This window comes from Trichechus manatus, unplaced genomic scaffold, assembly GCF_000243295.1.
Source record: "Trichechus manatus latirostris isolate Lorelei unplaced genomic scaffold, TriManLat1.0 scaffold00050, whole genome shotgun sequence".
NCBI classification, from domain to species: domain Eukaryota; kingdom Metazoa; phylum Chordata; class Mammalia; order Sirenia; family Trichechidae; genus Trichechus; species Trichechus manatus.
Genome location: NW_004443986.1, coordinates 1,042,242 through 1,068,093, shown reverse-complemented (window position 1 = coordinate 1,068,093; position 25,852 = coordinate 1,042,242). Strand labels below are relative to the sequence as shown.

General features: G+C 35.1%; 1 protein-coding gene across 6 annotated transcripts in view; it reads left to right on the top strand.

The window, feature by feature from the left end:
- DGKB (diacylglycerol kinase beta) overlaps window positions 1-25,852 on the top strand; it is a 782,610-nt gene that overhangs the window by 164,887 nt on the left and 591,871 nt on the right. For 3 of the 6 annotated variants that reach the window (XM_023732275.1, XM_004377413.2, XM_004377412.2), the window contains exons 2-3: window positions 9,622-9,698; window positions 13,846-13,866. In XM_023732275.1, the coding sequence (XP_023588043.1) occupies window positions 9,622-9,698; window positions 13,846-13,866 (98 nt within the window). The remainder of the gene's footprint in view (window positions 1-9,621; window positions 9,699-13,845; window positions 13,867-25,852) is intronic. The other 3 variants (XM_004377415.2, XM_004377414.2, XM_023732276.1) reach the window with 1 other exon arrangement.

Genomic DNA, 25,852 nt, shown 5'->3' with positions numbered 1-25,852 from the left:
TCTCTTCTCCTCTGATGGCTTTTCTTTCTCTTTCACTGAGAAAACTGAAATAATCAGAAGAACCTCACAGACACCAACTTCATAGACACCAACTTCACATCTACCCATTTGCAGCGTATGAACTCATATACTCTGCCTTCTTATTTAGGTCAGCTGTTCAAGCCCTCACCCAAAGACAGACCTTCTACTGTGAACAGGGGTCCATTCTTTCTTGACCAGTGTCATAGTTACCTAGTGCTGCTGTAACACAAATATCAAAAATGCATGACTTTAAGGAACAGAAATTTATTTTCTCACAGTTCTGGAGACTAAAAGTCCAAATCAGGGTCTCATCTGAGTTGATTCCTTCTTTGTCAACAGCCTGGGTATTTCTTGGTTCCTTGGCTTATAGGCAATCTTCACATGGCCCCTGTCTTCCCCCATTTGTGCTTGCTTCTGTGTCTTAATCTGCTCTTTTTTTTTTTTTTTTACTTAAAAGTGATTAGGTTTAGAACATACCATACACTGATATGGCCTCATTAACCTAACAAAGAAAGCTCTATTTCCAATAGGATTCCATACGTCCACAGGTATAGGGAAATAAATTCCAGCAAGTATTTTGTGGGGTGGCAATTCAATCCATAACAACCACTCAAGGACGCTATTCTAGTGGTTCTCCCCCCTATTCCCTTCACTTTCAATTATTTCCTCTCCACTAGATCATTTCTATAAACATGTTGTGCTTTTTCTCCCTAAATAAAAAAAAAAAAAGATCATCTTGACTCCACTTCTTACACTGCAGCCACTGCTCATATTCTTTGCTTTCATTGAAGTAAATCTTTTTGAATGAGTTGCCTATATTTGTTGCCTCCCATTCCGCATGTTATTTTCTCTTAACCCCACTCTGATTGGGCTTTGGTTCCTATCACTAAAATTAAAACAACTCCTGATAGGCACTTGAGTGGCCTCCTTCTTACTAAATCCTCTGATCAATTTCTGGTCTTTTGCTTAACTTGACCTGTCAACATAATTTTATTCTTTGCCTGCGTGACACGTTGCTTCTCGTTTCCTTACTATCTCACTAGAGACTTATTCCTAGTCTCCTTTGCAAATTCCTTCTCTTTTTCTGAACTTTGAACTTTGGAGTGACCCAGAACTCAGTACTTGGTATCTTCTCTATCTACGCTCACTTTCCACGTGATTTTATCCTATTCCAAGGCTGTAAATATCATCTATATACAGATTACTCAAATTTAGTTCTTCTGCCCGAACTTCTTCCCTTAATTCTACACTCACATATATCATTTGGATATCAAATAGATTTCTGAAATATAAAGTGTTTAAAACTAAAATTTAGAACACCACTCCAAACCTGTTCCATCTGAAGTCTTTCTCATTTTACTTTGTGACAACTTCATCTCTTCAAATGCTCAAACATAAATTCTTAGGATCATTCTTGACTCTTCATTTTCACTCTCCATGTCCAATTCATAGGAAATCCTTTAGGCTCTACCTTCAAAATAATTCATTTTCCCTGCTCCACCACTAACACCTTCATGCACGTCATCACATCTCTAGACTGAATTACTGTAATAGCTTCATAATTTTCTACCTGCTTTCTCCCTTGTCTTCTATAGCTTGTTACTTCACAGAAAGTGACAGGAAGTTACAAAAATATATACAGGGAGGTCTCATTAATCACCTTCACTAATGGTTACATCTTACATAACTATAATTTGCAAAATACTACTGAAATCAGGATGTCGAAATTGATACAATCCACAGATCTTACTCAGATTTCACCAGTTTCGCGAGCACACAGTGCTTCTTTTAAAAAGTATATCAGATTTAAAATTTTGCCCAAATGCTACCTTTTCACAAAGGCCAACTCAAACCATGCAATTTAATATTGCAACCTGCTCATGCAATTTATATTCTAGTGCAATAGGATAGAAAATAAACATAATAGGTGTAGAATATTAGAAGATGTTAACTTCTATGGAAAAACAATAGTGCAAGGTCATGGACTCGAATCTAGGTGCCTTGGCTGAAACGGAAATGTCTCTTGGTTCTTTTTTCAAACAGTTAAGAGAGCAGGTTTGGGCCATATACAAGAGTTTGAGTCACTATTTCATCTCTGAAGCTATGTAATTTTGAATAAGTAATAATTTCTTTAACCTTGATTTCTTCCTTGTGTTAAGAGGGAGGAAAGTTTAAACAAAGAAATAAAGTTATTGTGAGTTTCAAATGAGATAATAAACACTTTGCAAACAGCAAAGTACTCTATACATGCAAAGTATAATTAATAGTGTTAATAGCACTCAACATATAACTTAGGCATAGATTCTAAGAGATGTATTATGCAGAGTTCCAAGGAGAGTATGTTGCTACCTGCTGTGGTTGAAGAAGGTTTTGTGGACAAAGTGGTAGGTAAATGTGATAACCATTACATATGAACTCTAGGTGACATTGAAGGGAATCCCAGGCAAAAAGAACACCACGATCAAAAGAAGGGCTCTAAAATAATGGGATATCTTGGAAACTGGATGACTTGATTTTGAATTGTAAATAAGAAAGGCGTAGAAAATAATTGTGGATGCGTAAATTTGGATTGGGGGGCAGTGGTTGGTGGTAGAATTCTCGCCTTCAATGAGGGAAACCTGGGTTTTACTGTCGACAAAAGCACCTCATGCACACCCACCACCGTCTGTCAGTGGAGGCTTGAATGTTGCTCTGATGCTGAACAGGTTTCTGTGGAGCTTCAAGACTAAGACAGACAAAGAAGAAAGTCCTGTCAATCTACTTTTGAAAATCAGCCAGTGAAAACCCTATGGATTACAATGGTCCAATCTGCAACCTATCATGTGGATGATGCAGGACCAGGTAGTATTTCCTTCTGTTATGCATGGGATCACCCTGAGTGACATCAGTTAACAGCAGTAACAGGATTTGGATCACTTTTTGACCTACAGAGGATGCTTCAATTTGAAAACAACAGAAAACTGTTGAAAGATGATGATATGTTTGAAGCTGTGTTTAGGATGGAACAAAGGAACAGGAATTTATTGGGTACCAGACACTTTGCTAAGCAAGATCCATACCATTAGTCCAATTTTAAGTACTAGAAAACTGAGCCATAGAGATTAAATTATGCCAGGGATATTCAGCCAAGAATTCTGAAACTAAGATTCAAATCCAAATATATCTGGCTCTAAATCTTTCCATTACTCTACAGGGCTTTCAAGATTAATCTGACAAATGTGTGTTGAGTTTTTGGGAATGAAGAGAAAAAGAAGCAGTGAAATCACAAATGAAGCTCACTCAACATGTAACAGATGCCTAGAGAGTTGTGAAGTAAATTAAAAGTCTTTCATTTTTCTTGTAACATTTGTTGGGACTCGTTAGCTTGAATCTTCTATTTTCTGAACATTGCCAAATGACCTTATTAATTTATTTTCAAATCTCAGAATAATGTAAAAGCTGTTTCATTTTTTTAGAAAATGATGTAAAATTCAGAACATTGTAAAAATAAATGAAAATTGCATGTTGATTCATAAAATGCAGCTTAACTCTCTTGGCATCATATTATATGACTCAGACAAACATGAGAGGATTCATAGGGAGTAGGCACTTTAGGGGGGCCCCGGAACTACTCACGTGCCAGAGCAGGTGCTGAAGAACCAAGCCAGAAGAATAAAACTAATCTATCATCCCCATATATGTTTACTGTGTTTTCCCTAGCACATAACGAAGATAGTTTGTTGAACAAAATGATTCCCACCTTCAGGCTCAGTACCTTATCAGTTCTCAAGTGATTCTAATGGGGATGGAAAAGATAGACTAAAATGACCCCATTTTCTCTGCTGTGGTTATTAATATTAAATTATTTCCTGGGAAGATGACTGTGCTACTCCAGGGGGAAAAATTGGTATAGTGTTCTTCCCAAGTCTCCTGCCTTTGGCATTAGCCTTGTGTTCCAGAACTGCCCCAAGGCACAGCCCTTCTATGCTTTTCGGGAGACACAATCTTTTGTGTTCAGCATCTCTCCTGATCCCTGATCACAAGGGCTAAACCAGCTATTTGAACCTGGCTGCCTAGCACTGCACTTGCCGTTCTTCCTCGATGCCAGCCCTTTGTCCCATTACAGATACATATTAACTATGCACTGATCACTGAACTCACAACTGCCTGCCTAGCTGGCTGACTGGCTGCCTGGAATTGTCAGCATACTCAGCATGGAATCTATTACTGTGCTATCTCACTTGAAGCTTCAATATTAGCTGAAATATGACTGAGACTATGTCTTCTATGCACCATTTATTCATCCAGCTGTCACTTCTTTGATATCTGTCTTGTCCAAGAGGGCAGATCTTGTGTAGGATCTTTCTTCTACCCATTCTGAAAAGGATGTTTTGGATAGAACATGTTCCAGGGTTGGCATAATCAGAAAGATAAAAAAGGTGGAAAGGTAGAAAAACAGCTGAATTGCAAAATAAGGTAAATCTGTGTCCTCCTATAAGGGTAGGTAGAAAGCAGCAATGGGAATTTCTCAATCTATTGAAGTTTGCAAATCCAAGTGTACATGTAGAGACTTCACTTCAGGACTTTCTGTTTAAAGGTTATGGGCCCCAGGCAGGATATCTAGAACCCGCTGGTATTCCATTCCTAAATTCCCAACCAAAGAAGATTAGTTGGGCAAGTCAAGGCTCAATCTAGAGAACCCGGGCCCAGCAAAGACTATTGAGACATGAATAGAAAAACTAGATAATACTCCAGTTACCAGACTTGACTGTGAGGTGGGGATGGGGTTTTGGATAAACTTCAGAAGTCAAGACATTAGAACTGGAACTTGAAAATTGGAAAAGGACCATGTTGACTTGATGGTAACTCACCTGAATGTATATTAAGAACCAAGAAACCAAACCCGTTGCCATCGGGTCAATTACGACTCATAGTGACCTTATAGGACAGAGTAGAACGACCCCCATAGGGTTTCCAAGGAGCAGCTGGTGGATTCGAACTGTGGACCTTTTGTTTAGCAGCTAAGCTCTTAACTACTGTGCCACCAGGGTGCCAAATATATATCAGAGCTTCTTAAATTCTTCTAAACCAAGAACAAGGTTGAGCCTCAGTTTATGGAAATGACAGTCACAGATACACAGATTCTGACTTTATTTAGCACATGGTCTCCTCACTAGGGATATTGCAATATAAACTATGACCAATAAAAAATGAATAATTTTAAAGGCTGTCACCTTCTCTGGTTCTTTTTTTTAAAAAAAAACTCTTATGGAAACCTGAAATGAAAAGGCCATTTCAGACAGTGACACTAAGTTTCTGTGGGGGGCCTATGAGAAACAAATATTTCTTCCCTCTCTTTAATTTTATCTTAGCGCTAAGGTCTAGTGAAAATAAATGTGCTCTCTTAGGATATGATATCCCAGTATGTGTGCATCCGTGTGTGTGTGTGTGTCTCTGGGTGTGTGCAGAAGAGTCTGTATCTACTTTTATAATAAAGAAGAAGAAGCATTGTGCTAACTTAGAATAGTTCCTTAGGATCCACAAAGGAGGATTTGGGAAAATAGATCGATTTTACTTCTCTATTAAATATAGGCTCCAATCTCGGCAATAGTGAGAGTTTCTGCCACTATACATGTCCAAACAATTACTGTAATTTTTTTGTAACTTAGGGATAGCTCTGATGAATCCAATCTCAATATTTATTGTGACTCTATTGTTTCAGTTTTGTAATAAAGTTGAAAGATGTAAAAAAATGAAAATATACATTTTTTTGCCCTAGGGCAACATGTAGTCTAACAGAGAACATACTAAAAACAAAAACAAAACAAAACCGTTGCCGTTGAATTGATTCTGACTTATAGTGATCCTTCAGGACAGAGTAGACCTGCCCCATAGGGTTTCCAAGGAGCGGCTGGTGTATTCGAACTGCCAACCTTTTGGTTAGCAGCTGATCTCTTAACTACTGCACGACCAGGGCTCCAAAATGACGAATTAGCTCTTATCACAGATGGAAAGTGCTAGCAAAGTATATACCAAAAACGAAATACACAGGAAAATTGTACAGACTTCAAGCAAACAGTTTCAACCCAATTTTTAAGAAAATAAGCGAAGGATTTAAATAGACATTTCTCCAGTGAAGATATACAAATGGCCAATAAGCACATAAATCAATGCTCAGCTTCATTAGTGATTAGGGAAATGCAAATCAAAACCACTTCCTTCCACTAGGATGACTATAATAAAAACAAACAAACAAAATAAAATAACAAGTGTTGTCAAGGATGTAGACATATTGTAACCCTCACACATTGCTGGTGAGAATGTAAAATGATGCAGCCACTGTGTAAATCAGTTTGGCAGTTCCCTAAAACATTAAAATGGAGTTATCATATGAACCAGCAATTCCACTCCTAGGTATATACCCAAGAACATTGACAACATATGTTTACACAAAAACTTGTGCACGAATGTGCATAGCAACATTTTCATAATAGCTAATGTGTGATAGTAATGTGTGGAAGTGACCCATATGCATATCAGCTGATGAATGGATAAACAAAATGTGGTATATTCATATGATGGAGTGTTATTCAGCTATAAATGAAGTACTGATGCATGCTACAACATAAACTGGAAAACATTATGCTAAGTGAAAGAAGCCAGACACAAAAGGCCACATACTGTATGATTCCATTTATATGAAATGTCTAGGATAGGTGAATCCATACAGAGAGAAAGTAGATTAGTGATTGCCAGAGGCTGGGAGGAGGCCATGAGGGGAGAATGAGGAGGGACTGTTTAATAGATGCGAGAGTTTCTTTTTGGGGCGATGAAAGTGTTCCAAAATTAGTGGTCATGGTTGCACATCTCCGAATATATTGAAAACCACTGAATTGTTTATAATGGTTAACGTGGTAAAATTTTATGTGAATTTTATCTTAAATTTAATTTTATATCAATTAAATTTTATCTCATACACACAAAACCCACATAATTTACAATATAAAAGAAGAGATTTGTATATTTCAAGTGGAAGTGTAATTCACAAAATAAAGGCCTCATGTACTTTACCATCATCTAAGAGAGAATTCCCCCACACAAAAGGTTGTTTCCAAAGCTCTTTTGTAAATTAGGTTTGTTTTAGAGTTGGAAAATATGATGTATCTATATCCAGCTATCTATCTTTCTATCTATACACACACGCACCCACACCTAAATTCCTGGAATGGAAAGAAACCAAGTTAGATTAAAAACAAGTTTACTTGATCATAACAAGACTACAACTATATACGCATTCAATTAAGACAGGCAGAAAATGGAACCATCATAATGATAGTAATTAGACTTATGGAAATAATAGGATAGAAAAAAATTTAGTGAGAAATATGTGGTTTTACAATATATACAGGAAAATTTTACTTCTGGTAAGGATGGAGTATTATAGATGTACTTTTCTACCTGAAACAACCAGAAAAATAGGGATTCTGTTTATCTAAGTTTAAATTTAGCAGCTATGTTCTATTGCTTAGACTTAAGGGACTACTGCCATGTGAAAAGTTCTCTTTTATATCTTCTGGTAATTTCTTTAAATATTTTATTCAATATATGCCCTCTTTTCTAGCACACAAGTAAATGAACAACTCTGAATGAATAGTTTCACACATGGCATTCTCTGATAAATAATTTAATTACGCTCATACTGGGGTCCACACACTGTGGCCCATGGCCAAATCTGGCCTGCCACCTGTTATTGTAAATAGTATTACTGGAACCCACACCCATTAATATGCCTGCCCTCCTACTACAAATGGCTGAATCGAATAGGTGCAATAGAGACTATCTAGCTTGCAAAGCCTGAAATATTTACTATCTTGTCCTTTACAGAAACTTACCAACTCCTCCTCTAGCACACTGACAGCAACTATTCTTTACTTTCGGTCCATGACCTCCAATCATCTGATAATACCATTAGCTCCACCACTATACCCTCCCTCCTACTTCTATGCTCACCAACTTGAATTTCATGGTTATTTATTATAATCACCTCCTCACAAACATTCCCAAATTTCTTTTCAATTCCAATGTTATCTACTTAAACAGGTTTTCCAGGACCATTTTATTTACATGTACTCCTTACCTCATCACCCAGTTATTTCCATAATAGAAGCTACAACAATCTAATTATTTTGTTTATTTATTTATTGTTAACTTGTTCATTGTTAGCCCTCCTCCCCTAAAATAAAATCTGTAAGGACTTAGACACTGTTTCTCTAATTTATATTTGAATTTCCAGGACCTAATGTAGTTCTTGGAGCCCTGGTGGAGCCGTGGTTATGCGTTCGGCTGCTAACCAAAAGGTTGGCAGTTTGAATCCGTCAGCCTCTCCTTGGAAACCCTATGGAGCAGTTATACTCTGTCCCATAGGGTCGCTATGAGTCGGAATCGACTCAATGACAATGGATTTGGTGTTTTTGGTTTTAATATAGTTCTCAGCAAATAGTATATGAGCCTAAGAATTGTAATAGTTATTAGAATATAAAAACTAATTTTGTATTCAGCTAAGTTTAGTGAATGTAGAGTTTAATTTATATAGATTCCTTTCTGTCAAGACTTCTTATAGCCTTTAATGAATTTTGAGTCTTCAGGAGGGAGCTACTGTATGCAGGGTTTCCAAAATTAAATTTGATTATTGAGCTTTTATTTCATAAATATGTTTCATAGGAATACTATAAGAAGTGCTAGCACATGTGCTACTTTGAAAATATATCACATGTATCATTTTGATATTTGAGAAACATACTGAACAGACAGAATAGGTGTATTTACTGTGAATATATTGAACATATAAAATATGAAACTGCTTGGCCCTGTAGAGGATGCAAAGGTGAAGCATACCTGGAGTGTAGAGATTGGTGGAGCAGAGAAAGTTGTTCACCAACAACTTAAAAAATACATGGTAAAATGTGAATAGATTATGCTATTTGAACCAAGGACTGAAAAATTAATTTTGTTAGGGTTTACAATTGGCTTCAAATTTAAGTGAGCTTTAGTGGTAAGCTTTTTGCATATTTAAAAAAGTTTGCCTGAAAATACCTGCAAAATACTAAAATCTATAGCTTGCCTTTGAATAAATTCGCCATTGAGGCTTAGCTGCACATTTAATTTTTCTTATTTATCAGGCTAGGATGTTATTAATTAATGCAGTGATATATGAAAAATGCATTCTGTAAATTATAAAGTTTAACAATGTCTGATTTTTTTTCGTTTTGAACTAAACTTATTTTATTCATTTTCATGTCATATTCTCAGAATAAAGAAGAAAATACATTACTTATGTATTTATTCACTCGTTCATTCATAAATACATAGTCAGTGACCCCATTCTTGGGCAAAACAAGCTTTTTTTCTTTTCTTTTCCTTTGTTTAATTTTCTCTTCCTTGTGATTGTCTACTACAGTGAAATAGTCTTTCAAAAGTGGTAAATCACATTTTATGTGTTGATTTTTAAATTGAATTTCTACTGATGCTTGTATATGTTTTAAGAGGTCTTTGTTTCTAGACTGGACTGCATAGCCACAATACATGTAAATAAACATTTTTTGTGTTTTCTATTTCTTATAGATTCTACAAAGAAATTAAAGGATGTTCTTGAAGAATTCCATGGTAATGGTGTGCTTGCAAAGTATAATCCCGAAGGGGTAAAACTTCTTTTTTTTTAATATGAGTTTCATTATATCTGCTTTGATGTGGGGGAATTTCTTCCATGAAGCGTGCTTGGTAATGGCAATATATATATATGTTATATATAATATGTATATATACATATATATATGCAAACATACATACACTGTAACATAAACAAAATGAAATTCCTAATGAAATGCTATTCTGGAAGATATGTGAAGTGTTGCACTGCATTTTTTATCCAACAATGTTTTGGTAATGAAAATAACATTTCTCTATTGCATGCTTGAAAGAGAAAAAAATCATCTACAGAATAGTGTTAGGTTATTCTTATCCTAAAAGACAGGAAATGGGAATAGAGGGAGGTGAGGAAGTGTGTCTATGACTCTGTGACCTACAAAATTAAACCTAAATGGATATGAGAAGTGGAAAGAGAGTTACTCCTTTAGTGAATTATTCCCTTGACAAAAGGAAGATTTGGTGGTAGATATAAGTCTATCACCTTTAAAAGCCAACTCGGGCAAAAAAATAGAGGATTTTCTTCCCCCTATTTTGTGCTTAACATATTACTAGTAAGATTCTGAGTCCTTGGGATTCTTTCCTTACAAACACTGCATGTCCTGTCAATTGCTTTGGAACACCGTGCTTGCATGAATGTTACTTCTTCCCTAATTATTTGTTAAATAGCCTTCTGTTTAGTGTTAGCTGAGAGATGTTATATATGAAATGTTTGATTATCATTACTGTGAGTTCATTTACAACTTCACCAAGTAATATTTGGGTTGTGTGGGAGTTAAAACAAACTGCTCTTTATAAAAGACTCTTGCCTTGATGTATTTGTCCATCTAGATAGATTCTTTTATTGCCTAAAATGTGATTTGCTTTTTGTTATCATTGGTGTTTTGTTTTTGCATGTCTCCGAGAGCACGGTTTAGGTTACCATTTAATATCGTATGTCTCTGTGATTTATAGAATTAATAGTTTAGCCATCACAAGCCAATCTCTAAATTCCAACCTCTCAAGTTTCTGTATCGTTCTCTAGTTTGTTTCCAGTATTTCTCATAGTTACCTATTTTTCCTATTTTCTTATTCTGTCTACATGCTAATAAAGTGCTGTACATTTTCAAACTCTTTAACCTTACTAAGATTTATTTTCTTTTTTAAGAAACAAAATTAATCTTTAGTACCTATAAATGATAAGAAAAATAAAGTTGAAAGTAATTCCCATTTTCATATGTCAGATAAAAAACAAGTATCTGGCCTACTTTTTCCTCAAGTTATATTTTACCAGATGCTATAGAATGAGAAAAAAAAATATTGGTGGATAAACTTGTAGAACCAGAAACCTTAATGTCCAAGAAAACAGAGTGGGAAAAGTAAAGATGACAGCTTTACTGAATTGCTGTAGACCCCAAAAAAGTCATTAATATTTATATTCCCAACCATTCCTGAAAACATGCATGTTATCTAATATATACACAGAGATAAAACCTTTTTTTTTTTCCTCTCTAAAGATAGCTGCTGGCTATAAATTCAGTTGAAACATGATCTTGTTTGCAAAGAAGCCTTTTTTTTTTTTCCCCAATTATTTCTTATTTAAACAACTCTCAGGATTTAATCCTACTGATACTATATTTTTGATGAGGCTTATCAGTCACTGTATACTAGATTTCTTGACATAATTACTAGATTCGTCGTTGATGTGATGTCAGCCTTTTCAATAATGTGGAGTCAGTCCATAAACGCATAGATCTGCTGGTGAAATGCATTATTGATCTAATGAAGATTTGAAAAACAAAAAGCTAGATCTCATAATGACCCAAATATATCTCTAACCTGAGAGTGAAACTGTACTCTAATCTTCACACTGATAGGAATTTATTCTTCAGAAGAAAATTTTAAAGTTGACATGACTATTTGAAAAACTTGTAGTCATTTTATAAAAAGCCAATAGGAAATAATTAGAAATTTCCAATGTTGAGAATGCAATCGTTAAGCCCATGAGATTCCTTTCAATGCGTGACCTCTTTCAGTTTATAAAAAGTTAATTGCAGAATATGAAATAATTCATATCAATTCAAAAATGAAGTCACCATGGTCTGTCAACTGGTCAAGTTGCACCCAAAATTGTTTAGCATGGATAATTGCTTATAGAAGCTCAATGACACAGGAAAATTTAGAAAAGTGATTAATCCAGCCTACCTTTAGAATGAATAATTACTCACTTGTTTTCTAAACCAAAGATGGCTTATATTATCTATATAAAATCTATTTGCAAAGAGAGAACCATCTAAATACCACAACCTAAATATCACTCAAGTTGCTTCTCCCGTTACAAATCAAAGCTGCTTAAATGGTAGATGGGTTATTTTCCTTTTAATTCACTTGAATTACTGCATTTTAAAAGTGCTGTGTATAAAAACTAAGCCCAGTGAAGGTCTATTTTAATAGAGAAGAAATATGAAATGCAATATGTATGAATCTTTTATTTTTATTCCTATCTTTTAAAGATAATTTAGTAGTTATTCTTTGAAGAAATGAGTAATAGAATCAAAAAATATAAATCAAAACAATGACTATAAAGAATCTCTAAGAATAAAAATTTGAAAAAATGCATTAGTATTCCTGAATTAATAAAATTACTAAGTTTTTAAGTTAAAAAAAAAACCTCCAGAAAAGTAAAATGAATTTCTCAAGGTTAACCAGCTAGATTTGTGACAACAACCACAATTAAAACCTAGTTGTTTATAAGCCTAGTTTAAGACTGATGTCCTTCCCTCTTCACTTCATTGACTAGGCATAAAATGAGAGCAAAGGCCTTGGGAGGTAAGACTAATCAAAGGAAGGGGAAGGTATTTCAGTACATTGGATGACATTGCTTGTGAAATGAGTGTTGCATATCCAAATACACAAATTATTAGGCTCATTCCAAATAAGGTAAGGTATTTCTATTAGTCTCCACCTAATCTTATGGGAACAACATAATGTTAAGATTATGATTATAGCTAGTTTGTAGTAGGGGTGTGGTCTTAGTAAGAGGTTTCAAAATAAAATATAATCAGGACATTTCAGATATAAATGATGTTATGAGAATGTTGGAATTTGGTAATATGAGAAAAAATCAGTTTGACCTTGCATGCATCTATGTTTTTGATCTGAACTTCTAATTTTAATAAAAATTGTTCCAGTGACAACTAAAAAGAGAGGAAGAAATTAAGTAATGATTTTCCCAACAGATCTAATAATTTTGTGTACTGGGATATGGAACCCAATGCTTTAGACTCCATGCCTCCAAAAAATAGCTTTATGAATTGTATTTTACATGCAATTTTTAAACCTCCCGTTATAAATTGATAAATTAAGACTATTAATCAGGATTTATGATATATCCCAACTAAAGATGACAAATTTTCTGAGTTACTGTAGACCCAGAAATGTCATTAATATTTATATTTCCAACCATGCTTGAAAACATGCATATTATTTAATATGTACACAGAGATAAAACCTGTTTTTTCTCCCTAAAGACAGCCATATATATATTTGGCCATATATATGTATAGTTTCCTTAGTTTTATATATATATATATATATTTCCTTAGTTCAATGATAGTGATGTATGCATATGTGTGTATCTTTAAAGGCATGGAAAAAGGGCTAGGTGTGTTATTCTAATGGAATGAAACACCAGGAGTGGGGAATAAGTATTCATATTCTGATATACCTTTATAAAAACTGTTATAGTTTCATAATTCTCTCTGGAAGTTTTCGATCATACTATATGTGTTATTCATTATATTCATTTCCTGTCAGTTAAAACTGTTTGCTTATTATCACCAAAGATTGATCTAGGCAGTGGTTCTCACATTCTAGCATGCATCAGAATCTTCTGGAGGGCTTGTTAATCATAGGTTGCTGCCTCTACCCTGGATTTCTGATTCACTGATTCTCAGGTTGGGCTCAAGAATTTGCATTTCCATCAATTTCCATTTGAAGCTGATGCTCCTGGTATGGAACCACATTTTGAGAACCATGGAGCTAGGATCTGTTTTAAAATCAATCTGTAAACTTGAAATTTTAATTATCTTATCAGGAGTATGAGATAATGAATATACTTATCTTCCATTAACACATGTATTCTTTCTTTCCTTGCATGCACAGAAACAAGACATTCTTAACCAAGTAAGACATTTCCTTTTTTTATTGAAATCTGCCTTTTCTTCTTTTTCTGATGTGAACTATGAATTTGTTTTTCATTTCACTGAGCTATACTTATGTATTAGTAAGATTCATATAGTATGTCAGGTTGCCTATAATACTGATTAAGTTATAACTGAGTTCAGGTACAACTGAAAATTTGTTCCAAGAAAGAAATACTGCTAGCTCAGTCAGAGAAGGTCTCAAATGGAAGAGATAATACCTTAGTGAAATCAAAGAGTATCCAGAGTGTGGCCTTCAGTTTTGTAAACTCTGGAATTTAATGTTCTAATTTCACCAAGACATAATCAGGACTAATAAAATAAATCCTAGTTAATAGTCTTAATTTATCAATTTATACTGGGAGATTTAAAAATTGCATGTAAAATACAATTCATATAGCTGTTTTTTGGAGGGGGTAGAGTCTATCTCGTATCACAGTACACAAAATTATTAGGTCTGTGGGGGAAACAAAACCTGAAAAGTCCTTGATTTTGCCCTCCCAGGGAGAAGAATAGCCATCAGCTACTCTCCCCTAGTATAGACCATTTTATAAACTAAGTTTTAGATAAATAGTTTGCTTAGGTGTGCAGAATAACAACACAGTTTTAGCTATTCTCAGTGGATATTTCTATCACTCTAGAGTAGCTATGTTAAGTGCCTTCACCACTTCAGGCTTTTTTTTTTAGCATAAATGCATGAGTTGTCTGAAACTATAATATTGTCTTCCTTGGACAAAGCTGGATATGTTCTAGCTACTTCTTATTCTCACGTTTTGCTATGGTTTTAATGACAATAAACACTGTACTTTCATGCCCTTAAGCTACAGTACAATATGTCAGAATTATCTTGACTGACTTAGAGAAAGGTCCTGTCAGAAACATATTACAATCTCCTAAGATGGCGCACTACTGAAATGGCAACCCATTGATTGTGATGACTTTTACGAACTTCCATTTCAGAGGATGACCTTTCCTTGATCTCATCCCTGACCTTTGTGGAAATCTATTAGCTCCTCAAAGACAAACTACATGGGCTTTAAGGCACTTAGGAGGCAACCCCTCAGAGTAAGTGATTGCTGGTATTAGTTTATATTTTTAGCTCTTAGTCATCAAAGGGCATTTGTTGAGCAGTCCTTGGTCAACAAGCCACACCATTCTGCACATTCTGCATCTCCATTAGAGACTGTCTGAAAACATGTGTCAAAGATAGCCCTAACTTTTCTCAGGGTCAGCAGAGTAAATTTCTTCTTTTGTTTTCCCAGTCTTTGCTCCATATGCGGTTGTTTAGGCAAGCAATTTCAGTTGCAGAATAGCAAGACCAGGAAGAGATGAGGATAGACAGAGGTTGAACAAATAAGGGCATGCACATGTTATTGCTTTCTATTTCTCTATCTGTGTTCTCTGAGGGTAGGATTTTCTCTGTCCATGTTTTCTGTCAGTAGAAGACTCCTGGCCCGAGGCTGAGCTCCTATTTTTAGCTCCATGGACTTCCCTTAACTTTGTTCTTGGTACTCTATACTGTAGTTTTCTGTTAATGTGTGTAGCCTTTACATTCAGACAAGTGAGTTGCTCAAGCCACTTAATAAGGAACCTGGGAATTCAGAACCTACGTTGTGCAATGCTGCTCCCTAATATAATATTTTAAATGTCTTTAGCAGGGATTATTGACATTAATATAATTCTTAGCAATGATATAAACACCACTTTATGTAAGCTATAATTATCGTTTCAGAATTTAACTCAGCCTTTCCCACTGAAGAAAGCATCTGGAAAGTATCACAGATTTTAGGAGTCCAACGGAACTGATTTCAAATCTGCCACATATTAGCAGGTTTGGGATGAGTCACATAATTTCTCCTAACTTCAGTACGCTCACCTGTAAAAAGAGGAGAGTATCAGCCTTTCACTGGGTTGTTGAAATACTAAAAAATCTGTAAAATCATTAGTTCTGTGTCTGGCCCATGGTAGGTATTCCATTAATGTTTAGGGGCAGTGACTATGTTGGTCTTACTTTAATGATTAACGTGATTCCATACTAACAAAGTGAAACATGAATGAAAGGTGAAAGTAGAGAAATAATGTTTGGAACGGGGGAAAATACCTTCTAGACTAGTTGTCAGGATATCTAGAATATGTTCCCAATCAGTACTTTAACCTTAGTTTTCTCAAGGCCTCACTTTCCTTATCTTTAAAATAATGACGTACAATCCTGATGTATTTTCCAACCCTAAAGTAATTTCCTTCCACCATCTGGCCTGAGTGGAGGACATAACATGTGATTCGCTTCCTCTGTCAAGAATGGCTCCCTCTGTCAAGTAGAGTTATTATGTCCGTTTTCTTTGCTCCACCTCACACAATTGCATGGTGCCGGGAAAATTGTGTAGCAAGGAATGAAAGTAACATGTTTACTAGCATTTCTGCTTCTTGTCTCTATTACCATCAGTACAATTTCAGTAATCTTCCTTTTCATATCAAACCTACAACCAGAACACAGTATTGAAAACACATCACAGACTGGATAACATAGCTACTACAATTTGGTGCTATTGATTTGATATTGACCAAGTATTAATTATTCTTTGGATATGTGGTATATTTCATTTAAGTATGTAGCTTCAGTTTGTTTTTCTTGATACTCAGAATTGCTCTAATGTAGAACAGAACCGTGTTCAACAATGTGAGAAGGTATTTATATAGCTATTTATGAGATTATTTAGTCACATCATAATATTTAAACAAATCAGTTTGAATGTATTCTTGCATATTTCTAATAGTGCACTGAGGATCATACATCAGCATTTACAAAAAGATTCTAACTTGAATCTATGAAAACATTTAGATTTTGGGAGTGAACAATATGCAACATGTTATACTGTGAGCTTAGCTTAGTGCTTTGACTAGCTAGGTGATTCCTGTCACCATTTATCTATCCCTCCCCTAATCTGCTGACATAAACATACAGAAATAAGAAATAGGTAAATATTTAATAATCAAACAGTTGCTGTTGAGTTGATTTTGACTTCATGGTGACCCCATGTATGTCAGAATAGAACTATATTCCGTAGGGTTTTCAATGACTGTATTTTCAGAAGTAGATCACCAGGCCTGTCTTCTGAGGTGCCTCTGGGTGGACTTGATCCTCCAACCTTTTGGTTAGCAGCCAAATGTATTAAATCCTTGTACCTCCCAAGGACTCCAGTAAATATTTAGAGTATGTAAAATTTAATCATACCCATCAATTCAAATTGCTTTCCCTACGAATTAGTTTAAAAATCTAGTTTAAATATATTTAGAAAATAAGCAATTAACTTTTCTTAGTTCAGCAATAGCAGCCAACTTTGAAAGGTGATATTTGAGTGTTCTTTAGAGACTGTTTATCCTTTCATTTTTTAAATAGCATTAAATAATTAAGATAGAAGTTACAAACCCGGTTAGATAATACAGTGATGCTGGGATCTTTAGGTGACATTTTTGCACTTGTTTAATGGCAAGTAAAACAACAGTGAACTACCACACCTCAACTTCATTTTTAGGATTTTGTCTATTGTTTTCATCATCAGTAATATTCTCTTTGAATGCAAGATACTAAGGGATACCACGGGAAAATAAAATCTGGAGATTTTAGTTGAAAGGCCTAGAATGTCTAAAGATTTTAAGTTTATTTATTGGCACAAGGAAATCATGCATAATATTTTTAATATGAACAAATTAAATATTCCATTTATGAAAATACTTCGAAGGCAATGTGGACAATAGACTTGAGCAGACGAGAACACCAGTTACGAGTTTATTGAAGCAGTCAAACGAGTGATAAAAACTGGGATAGCAGTGGGGATTCTAATGGAGGCTAGGAAAGATTTGGAACACATTTCAGATATATTATCAAAAATGTTAAGTTACACTTTGAATGGCAAAGCAGATGAGAAAAGTTATCGTCAGTTCAGAGTTTTCAAGCTTGAGTAACAAAGTGTATAGTTATACCATTACTTTTTCATTTTTTAAACCTTATTTTGTATTTATTCCTTTTTCTGAAATGGCAGGCTTATTGATATAACAGTCAATACATTTGACACTGGTAAACCAGTGCCAAAGTGTCTTGTACCACATGTGAATATTGGAAAATCTTTCTGTAAAATGACACTTTTATTAACTATAACATAGTGGATATGAAATAAGAAATAGTTAGGTCTAGGAGCTAAGTAGAATCTTTTGACTTTGGGCCATTCACTTCTGTAAGAATCAGCTTTCTCATCTTAAAATAGGAATAATAATAACCTCTCCTCACTGGGTTATTGTGAGGTTTATATGATGTCACACACGTAACATAATACAGTTCCTCAAACATAGTAACATTTAGACATTATATCTTTTATATACTACTGGCATTTGAATCAAATTTCTAACATCATCTTTCCATTTAGGGATAATAGAGAAGATCACTGACTAAAAATTAAAATGAGAAGGTGGAGGCTTTGAGGAGGAGGTTGAAATTAAAATACCCACCGGTGAGAGAGAAACATAAGGAAAGAGAGAAAAGCATATGAAACAAAAAGAAGCTATTTGGTTGCTTCTGAAATGCATTTATTGCACATATAATATATATACTAGATACTGTGTTTGTTCCTGTGGGAGAAACAGAAATGGTCAAGACGATCTGTGCTAGCAAACAGAATCAATTTAGTAAATATATTTTACAAACTGGTAGACATATATGCTTCACCTCAAGGAAAGTCTTAAGCTCTAAAAATAATTAGTGGATTCCCTGACCTAGTTGTAAAATCTTACTACCTCAAGGTCATGTCCCCCACATGTCTGTCAGTTCGTCGATCTGTAGGGGCTTGCCTGTTGCTGTGATGCTGGACCGTGCCACTGATATTCAAACCAGCAGGATCACCCATGGTGGAGAGGTTTCAGCTGCGCTTCCAGACTAAGACAGACTAGGAAGAAGGACCTCGTTGTCCATTTCTGAAAAAAAATTATCCAGTGTAAACCTTATGAATCGCAGCAGAGCATTGTCTGATATAGTGCCAGAAGATGAGCCCCTCAGGTTGGAAGACACTCAAAAGAGGACTGGGGAAGAGCTGCTTCTTCAAAGTGGAGTCGACCTTAATGACATGGATGGAGTCAAGCTTTTGGGACCTTCATTTGCTGATGTGGCATGACTCAAAATGGGAAGAAACAGCTCCAAACCTCCATTAATAATCGGAACATGGAATGTACGAAGTATGAATCTGGGAAAATCGGAAATCGTCAAAAATAAAATGGAATGCATAAAGATCGAGGTCCTAGGATTAGTGACCTGGAATGGACTGGTATTGGCCTTTTTGAATGGGACAATCATATGGTCTACTATGCTGCTGGGAATGACACCTTGAAGAGGAATGGCATTGCGTTCATCCTCAAAAGGAACATTTCAAGAGCTATCGTAAAGTACAATGCTGTCAGTGATAGGGTAATATCCATATACCTACAAGGAAGACCAATTAATATGACTATTATTCAAATTTATGTCTCAACCACTAAGGCCAAAAATGAAGAAATTAAAGATTTTTACCAACTTCTGCAGTCTGAAATTGATCGAACATGCAATCAGGATGCATTGATAATTACTGGTGATTGGAATGGGAAAGTTGGAAACAAAGAAGAAGGACCGTAGTTGGAAAATATGGCCTTGGTGATAGAAATGATGCCAGAGATCCCATGATAGCATTTTGCAAGACCAACGACTTCTTCATTGCAAATACCTTTTTTCAACAACATAAACGGCTGCTATACACATGGACCTCACCAGATGGAATACGGAGGAACCAAAGAGACTACATCTGTGGAAAGAGACAATGAAAAAGCTCAATATCATCAGTTAGAACAAGGCCAAGGGCTGACTGCAGAACAGACCATCAATTGCTCATATGCAAGTTCAAGTGGAAGCTGAAGAAAATTCGAACAAGTCCGTGAGAGTCAAAGTATGACTTTGAGTATATCCCACCTGAATTTAGAGACCCTATCAAGAATAGACTTGACACACTGAACACTAATGACCAAAGACCAGAAGAGATGCGACATGACATCAAGGACATTATACATGAAGAAAGCAAGAGGTCATTAAAAAGAAAGGAAAGAACAAAATGGATGTCACAAGACACTCTGAAACTTGCTCATGAATGACAAGTAGCTAAAGTAAATGGAAGAAATGACGAAGTAAAAGAGATGAACAGAAGATTTCAAATGGCATCTCGAGAAGACAGTATTTTAATGACATGTGCAAAGAACCGGAGATAGAAAACCAAAAGGGAAGAACACATTTGGCATTTCTGAAGTGGAAAAAACTGAAGAAAAAATTCAAGCCTTGAGTTGCAATATTGAAGGATTCCATGGGGGGAAATATTAAATGATGCAAGAAGTATCAAAAACAGATGGAGGGAATACATAGTCACTATACCAAAAAGAACTGGTCGACGTTCAACCATTTCAGGAGGTCGCATATGATCAGGAACTGATGGTACTGAGGGAAGAGGTCCAAGCTGCACTGAAGGCACTGGTGAAAAACAAGGCTTCAGGAATTCACGGAATACCAATTAAAATGTTTCAACAAATGGATGCAGCACTGGAAGTGCTCACTTCTCTATGCCAAGAAATTTGGAAGACAGCTACCTGGCCAACTGACAGGAACTGATCCATATTTATACTTATTCCCAAGAAAGGTGATCCAACCGAATGCAGAAATTATCGAACAGTATCACTAATATCACAGACAAGTAAATTTTCGCTGAAGATCATTCAAAAGCGGTTGCAGCAGTACATCAACAGGGAACTGCCAGAAATTCAAGCTAGATTCAGAAGAGGACATGGAACGAGGAATATCAATGCTGATGTCAGATGGATCCTGGCTGAAAGCAGAGAATACCAGAAAGATGTTTACCTGTGTTTTATTGACCCTGCAAGACATTTGACTGTGTGGATCATAAGAAATTATGGATAACATTGCGAAGAATGGGAATTCCAGAACACTTAATTGTGCTCATGCAAATCCTGTACATATACCAAGAAACAGTAGTTCAAACAGAACAAGGGGATACTGTGTGGTTTAAAATTAGGAAAGGTGTGTGTTGGGGTTGTATCCTTTTACCATACTTATTTAGTCTGTATGCAGAGCAAATAATCCAAGAAGCTGGATTATATGAAGAATGAGCATCAGCATTGAAGGAAGACTCATTAACACCCTAGGTTATGCAGATGACACAACCTTGCTTGCTGAAAATGAAGAGAACTTGAAGCATTTACTGATGAAGATCAAAGACCACAGCCTTCAGTATGGATTACACTTAAACCTAAAGAAGATAAAAATCCTCACAACTGGACCAGTAAGCAATATCATGATAAATGGAGAAAAGATTGAAGTTGTCAAGGATTTCATTTCACTTGGATCCACAATCAACACTCATGGAAGCAGCAGTCAAGAAATCAAAGGATGCATTGCCTTAGGCAAATCTGCTGCAGAAGACTTCTTTAAAGTGTTAAAAAGCAAAGATGTCACCTTGAAGACTGATCCAAGCAGTGTTTTCAGTCGCCTCATATGCATGCAAAAGCTGGACAGTGAGTGAGGAAGACTGAAGAAGAATTGACACCTTTGAATTATGGTGTAGGCGAAGAATATTGAATATACCATGGACTGCCAAAAGAATGAACAAATCTGTCTTGGAAGAAGTACAACCAGAGTACTCCTTAGAAGCAATGATGGTGAGACTAAGTCTCACATTCTTTGGACATGTTATTAGGAGGGATCAGTTCCTGGAGAAGGACATCATGCTTGGTAAAGTAGATGATCAGAGAAAAAAAGGAAGACCTTCAGTGAGATAAATGGACACAGTGGGTGCAATAAGGGGCTCAAGCATAACAATGACTGTGAGGATGGCGCAGGACAGGGCATTGTTTCCTTCTGTTGTACACACGGGTCACTGTGAGTCGGAACTGACTCCAGGGCACCTAACAACAACACAGCCATATGTTGGATTTCTGAATGTTTTCTGGTCTCATACTCCTCGTCTTGATGTTTTTCCCAGTAGTAACCCTGGTAGGTTTGGTCCTTGATGGTTTAAAAAAAAATTAAGAAAAAAAAAAAAAGAACCTATGGGATAGTATAGTTTTGAAATGCTTTCAAACCCTCAGTCATTTTAATATTAGTGGGTTTTTTGTTTTGTTTTGTTTTGTTTGAATCTGCTAAAAAAATAAATATATAGTTATGATTTGGTAATAATTTAAAAAATCTTATTTGAGATATATTAAGTGAAAGAACATATTCCAGCTGAAAAGCTTTTTTTTTATTTTACTTCATTTTACAAATTCTTATCATCCCACCTGAATCAAAGTCCTTTCTTACTAGATTGCCTTCAAACAGAAAATTGAGTAAATTTTTGCTAGTTTTCCCATTCCAGTGTCCATTGCTCAAATATGCAATGAGCACTTACAATGTAAAAGTCTCTATGTTAAACACTGTGCTGTGCAAAGTTGTGTAGGAGCTAATAGTTTAGCAGGGAAGAGAAGATATGAATACAAATCAGCATGAAGATATTACCTTTTAAAAATTTTCTTCAAAAGTGAATATGCAGTTCCAGTTGCCATGGAGGTGATCCCTAATGAGGAACAGCTTCTCATTGCCTGATCATCAAATTTAAAATTCTAAGCATCTCCCTCCCAAATATATAAACTTTCCCTTCTTTCTCTTTCTTTTTTTTCTACAGCACTTAACATCATAAAACATTTAACCTATTTATTTTGCTATTTTCTAATTCCCATGATTGGCAGGTACTCTCTCTGATGGCAGGACTTTAGTCTCCAAAGGTAATGTCTTTACCTCAACACCTAGAACAGAGACTGGTACAGAATAGTTACTCAAAAATCATGTGTTTTAATATGAAAAAATCTCCATCCTGAAACTGCCAGAAGAAAGTAAAATGATAATTGAGTGACAATGTTTGTTTTAATTCACTTCGAATATACTTGGATGGATAATAGCTTTACTCTTCAGTATTATCAAGAATATAAAAACAAAGGGTCCAGATAGTCAGATATAGCAATAAAAAGCATATAGAAATGTGTTTCGCATTTGTGCCAATTTGGCAGCAACATGTGAGCAGCCTCCCCAGTCTATATTCTTTACAGAGTCTGTTTGTTATCTCCCTAAATAGTCTGTGCTTTTTATGGGGGGTGAGGAGAGCCACCTTTCAAAATTTTGTGTCTGCCTGTGTTCGAGTTACAGCCGATTAGATTTTGGAAAACTCATTCAATTAAGCCAGACCCAAATTTCTCATTAATGTTTTCATTGATATGCATATAAATGATCTCATTCTATTAAAAGGTCACACTTTTCAAATAGGAACAATAATTCTGCTATACAGCAGAAGTAGAAAATGTATAATCAGATACCTGAGTTTGGAAACTCTTACTAATGAGATACGAAAATGTATAGATTGGAGATATCATTGATTTATTAGAAATTTTTGATATTTTGGAGAAAATAGAATTTTATGAAAGATTTTAAAATTGTTTACTAAGAAAAGAAAGGGTATAGGTGGAATAGGAAAGATAATGAAGAGCAATTTCTCAATGAATTAAACTGAAGTGGTTTATTGTTGATGATAAAAAGTTTGGGTTTTGCCGTATGTAGGCTGTGTGTAATGACAAAAATATAATAGGAGATTTGCTCCCAATCCCATGGTGAAGAAGGTGTTGAAGAAGTCAGTAAATCTTTAGGCATAAGTAGGGTAGCACCATCCAGTAGAAATCATTTAATTTCTTATGTAATAGGCTTTCATTTTTTTTTGAAGTAAGATACATGTTTTTAAACGGTTGCTTTCTGAAATCAGTAATTTGTTAATACTGTCTGATGCAGAACAATTATAGCAAAGTATCTAAGGCACCAAAAAACTGAAGGTTTGAAGGAAAGCAGAAAACTTTCCAGTTTTCTGGACCAATGAAGAGGAGGACAAATTACAGTTAAAAAAAAAAAAAATCCATCTAAACTCAAACTAGTGCGTATTTTTATTGAGCATCTACTCTGTGCTAAACTCTGTGTTAAGTATTTTACATCAGTTTATTATCTTAATGCATTTAGAATGGTTGATATTATACATCACTTTACATTGGAGAAAAAACTAAAGCTACAACACTAAAGAAAGGTCAGACAGTCTCCCAGAGAGCTGAAAAAAAAAGGGACAAACAAGGAATGTGTTCCTAATGAGGAGGATGCTAGACATTTAAGTTCGTTTTTTCCTTTTGGTTGGCCATGTTTCTGGTTTTTGTCATTTTTCTGATTTTCATCATTAAATCATAGGCATCAATTTCAAAGCATTTCTCGGTGTGTTATGCATGGCTGTTTTAGGACTCAGAATCATGCAAAGACCACATGCTTGGGAAAGGACAGTTTTTTTTGTTTTGGTTTTTTAAAAGATCATGTACATTCCTTGCCCCAAATCACTCAAGTGGCAAGTGGAGATACTGGGATTTCAAACAAAACTGTTTTATTCCATAGTCTTGTTTTTGTTTGTTTATTGCTATTTTCCTATGTCACCAAGTTAAACTCTTGGTTTGATAAAGCTCTGCTTTAAAATATATTCGTATTGTAAAGGCAGACCCAGAGAAAAACTTCAAACAATTCAAGCACTTTGTTTCTTCTAGAAGTTCACATTTTATTATTAGCTTTCTAAAAACAATTTAATGTTTTTTTAAATGCACATGACAAAATTTAAGTGCCATAATGTCATTCTAGTGCTTTAAAAACATTAAGTAATTTAATCCTCATAAAACCCCCCAAAATTTGGGTACCGTTATTCTCATTTTACGGGTGAGGAAATTGAGGCACATCGAATTTAAATAAATTGCCACAGTCACACGGCTAGAAAGTGTTGGACCCAAGACTTGATCCAGGCAGTCTAACTTCAAAGGCCATGTTCCTTATCATCTGCTATGTTGCCAAGCAAACCGGTGACTACAAAAGGTTTAGGGCACAGAGAAAGTTCTACCATAAATAACCTTTCTTCTAACTGCAATAGCGATGAATATTTTCATTACACAAACTTCTAATAATTTTGTAATAAAATCAACTCCTATTTTCCCATAAGTCTTCATACTTGTTGAGGATTATCTATAAGAATTGATATCCCATCCAACTGAATGAGGATTACTTCTCTTCCAATATATCATCTCTAAGAAACCCTCACAGCAATTGTGAGGATGTTGCAGGACCGGGCAATGTTTCATTCTGTTGTACATAGGGTTGCTATAGTCGGAACTGACTCAACAGCACCTAACAACAAGAAACCCTAATAGTAAGAGTAGATACTCATCTTAAGAAAATTTTATTTGGATTCAGTTTTACTTGGCTGTTGGCCTCCTTTGCATATTTTGAAACCTTGACTTAATTCATTTTGGCAAATTGCTTTTTGGAAGAAATTCTGCTACCCAAGGCTATTCTTTACATTGTCATATTATTCATAGTTTTTAGTTATGTGGTTCACTCCGTTAGTAGAATTTAAATATTCTTTTGTGGTAATTTATTAAATATGGAAGAAAGTGAAGTCTTTTCACTGCCGTCACATAAATTTCTAAAGTGTCCTTCTGAAAATGAACAAGTGAAACAAAACAAAAATAAACTAAACTAAGGATGCCGGAATGTCAGATTAAGTTTTAGGCAGAGTCTTGGAACTATTAATAAACAAAGTTAAATATTTTGGTTTCATTTGTCATTGGTTTGAGGTTATCTTAGGTACAAAAACATACAGAGTACATGTACTGAATGGACTCATGATCTAAACTACATAAAATTACTTTCTTTAATGATATCTTTGTATGTCACATTTTACTTCAGGCTTATCCACAAATAATACAACAATAAAATTAGTCATTCTTCACTATTTATGGCTAATATTATTACAAATGGAAAATAGATTTTTTCTCTTCTAAAATAACAGTTT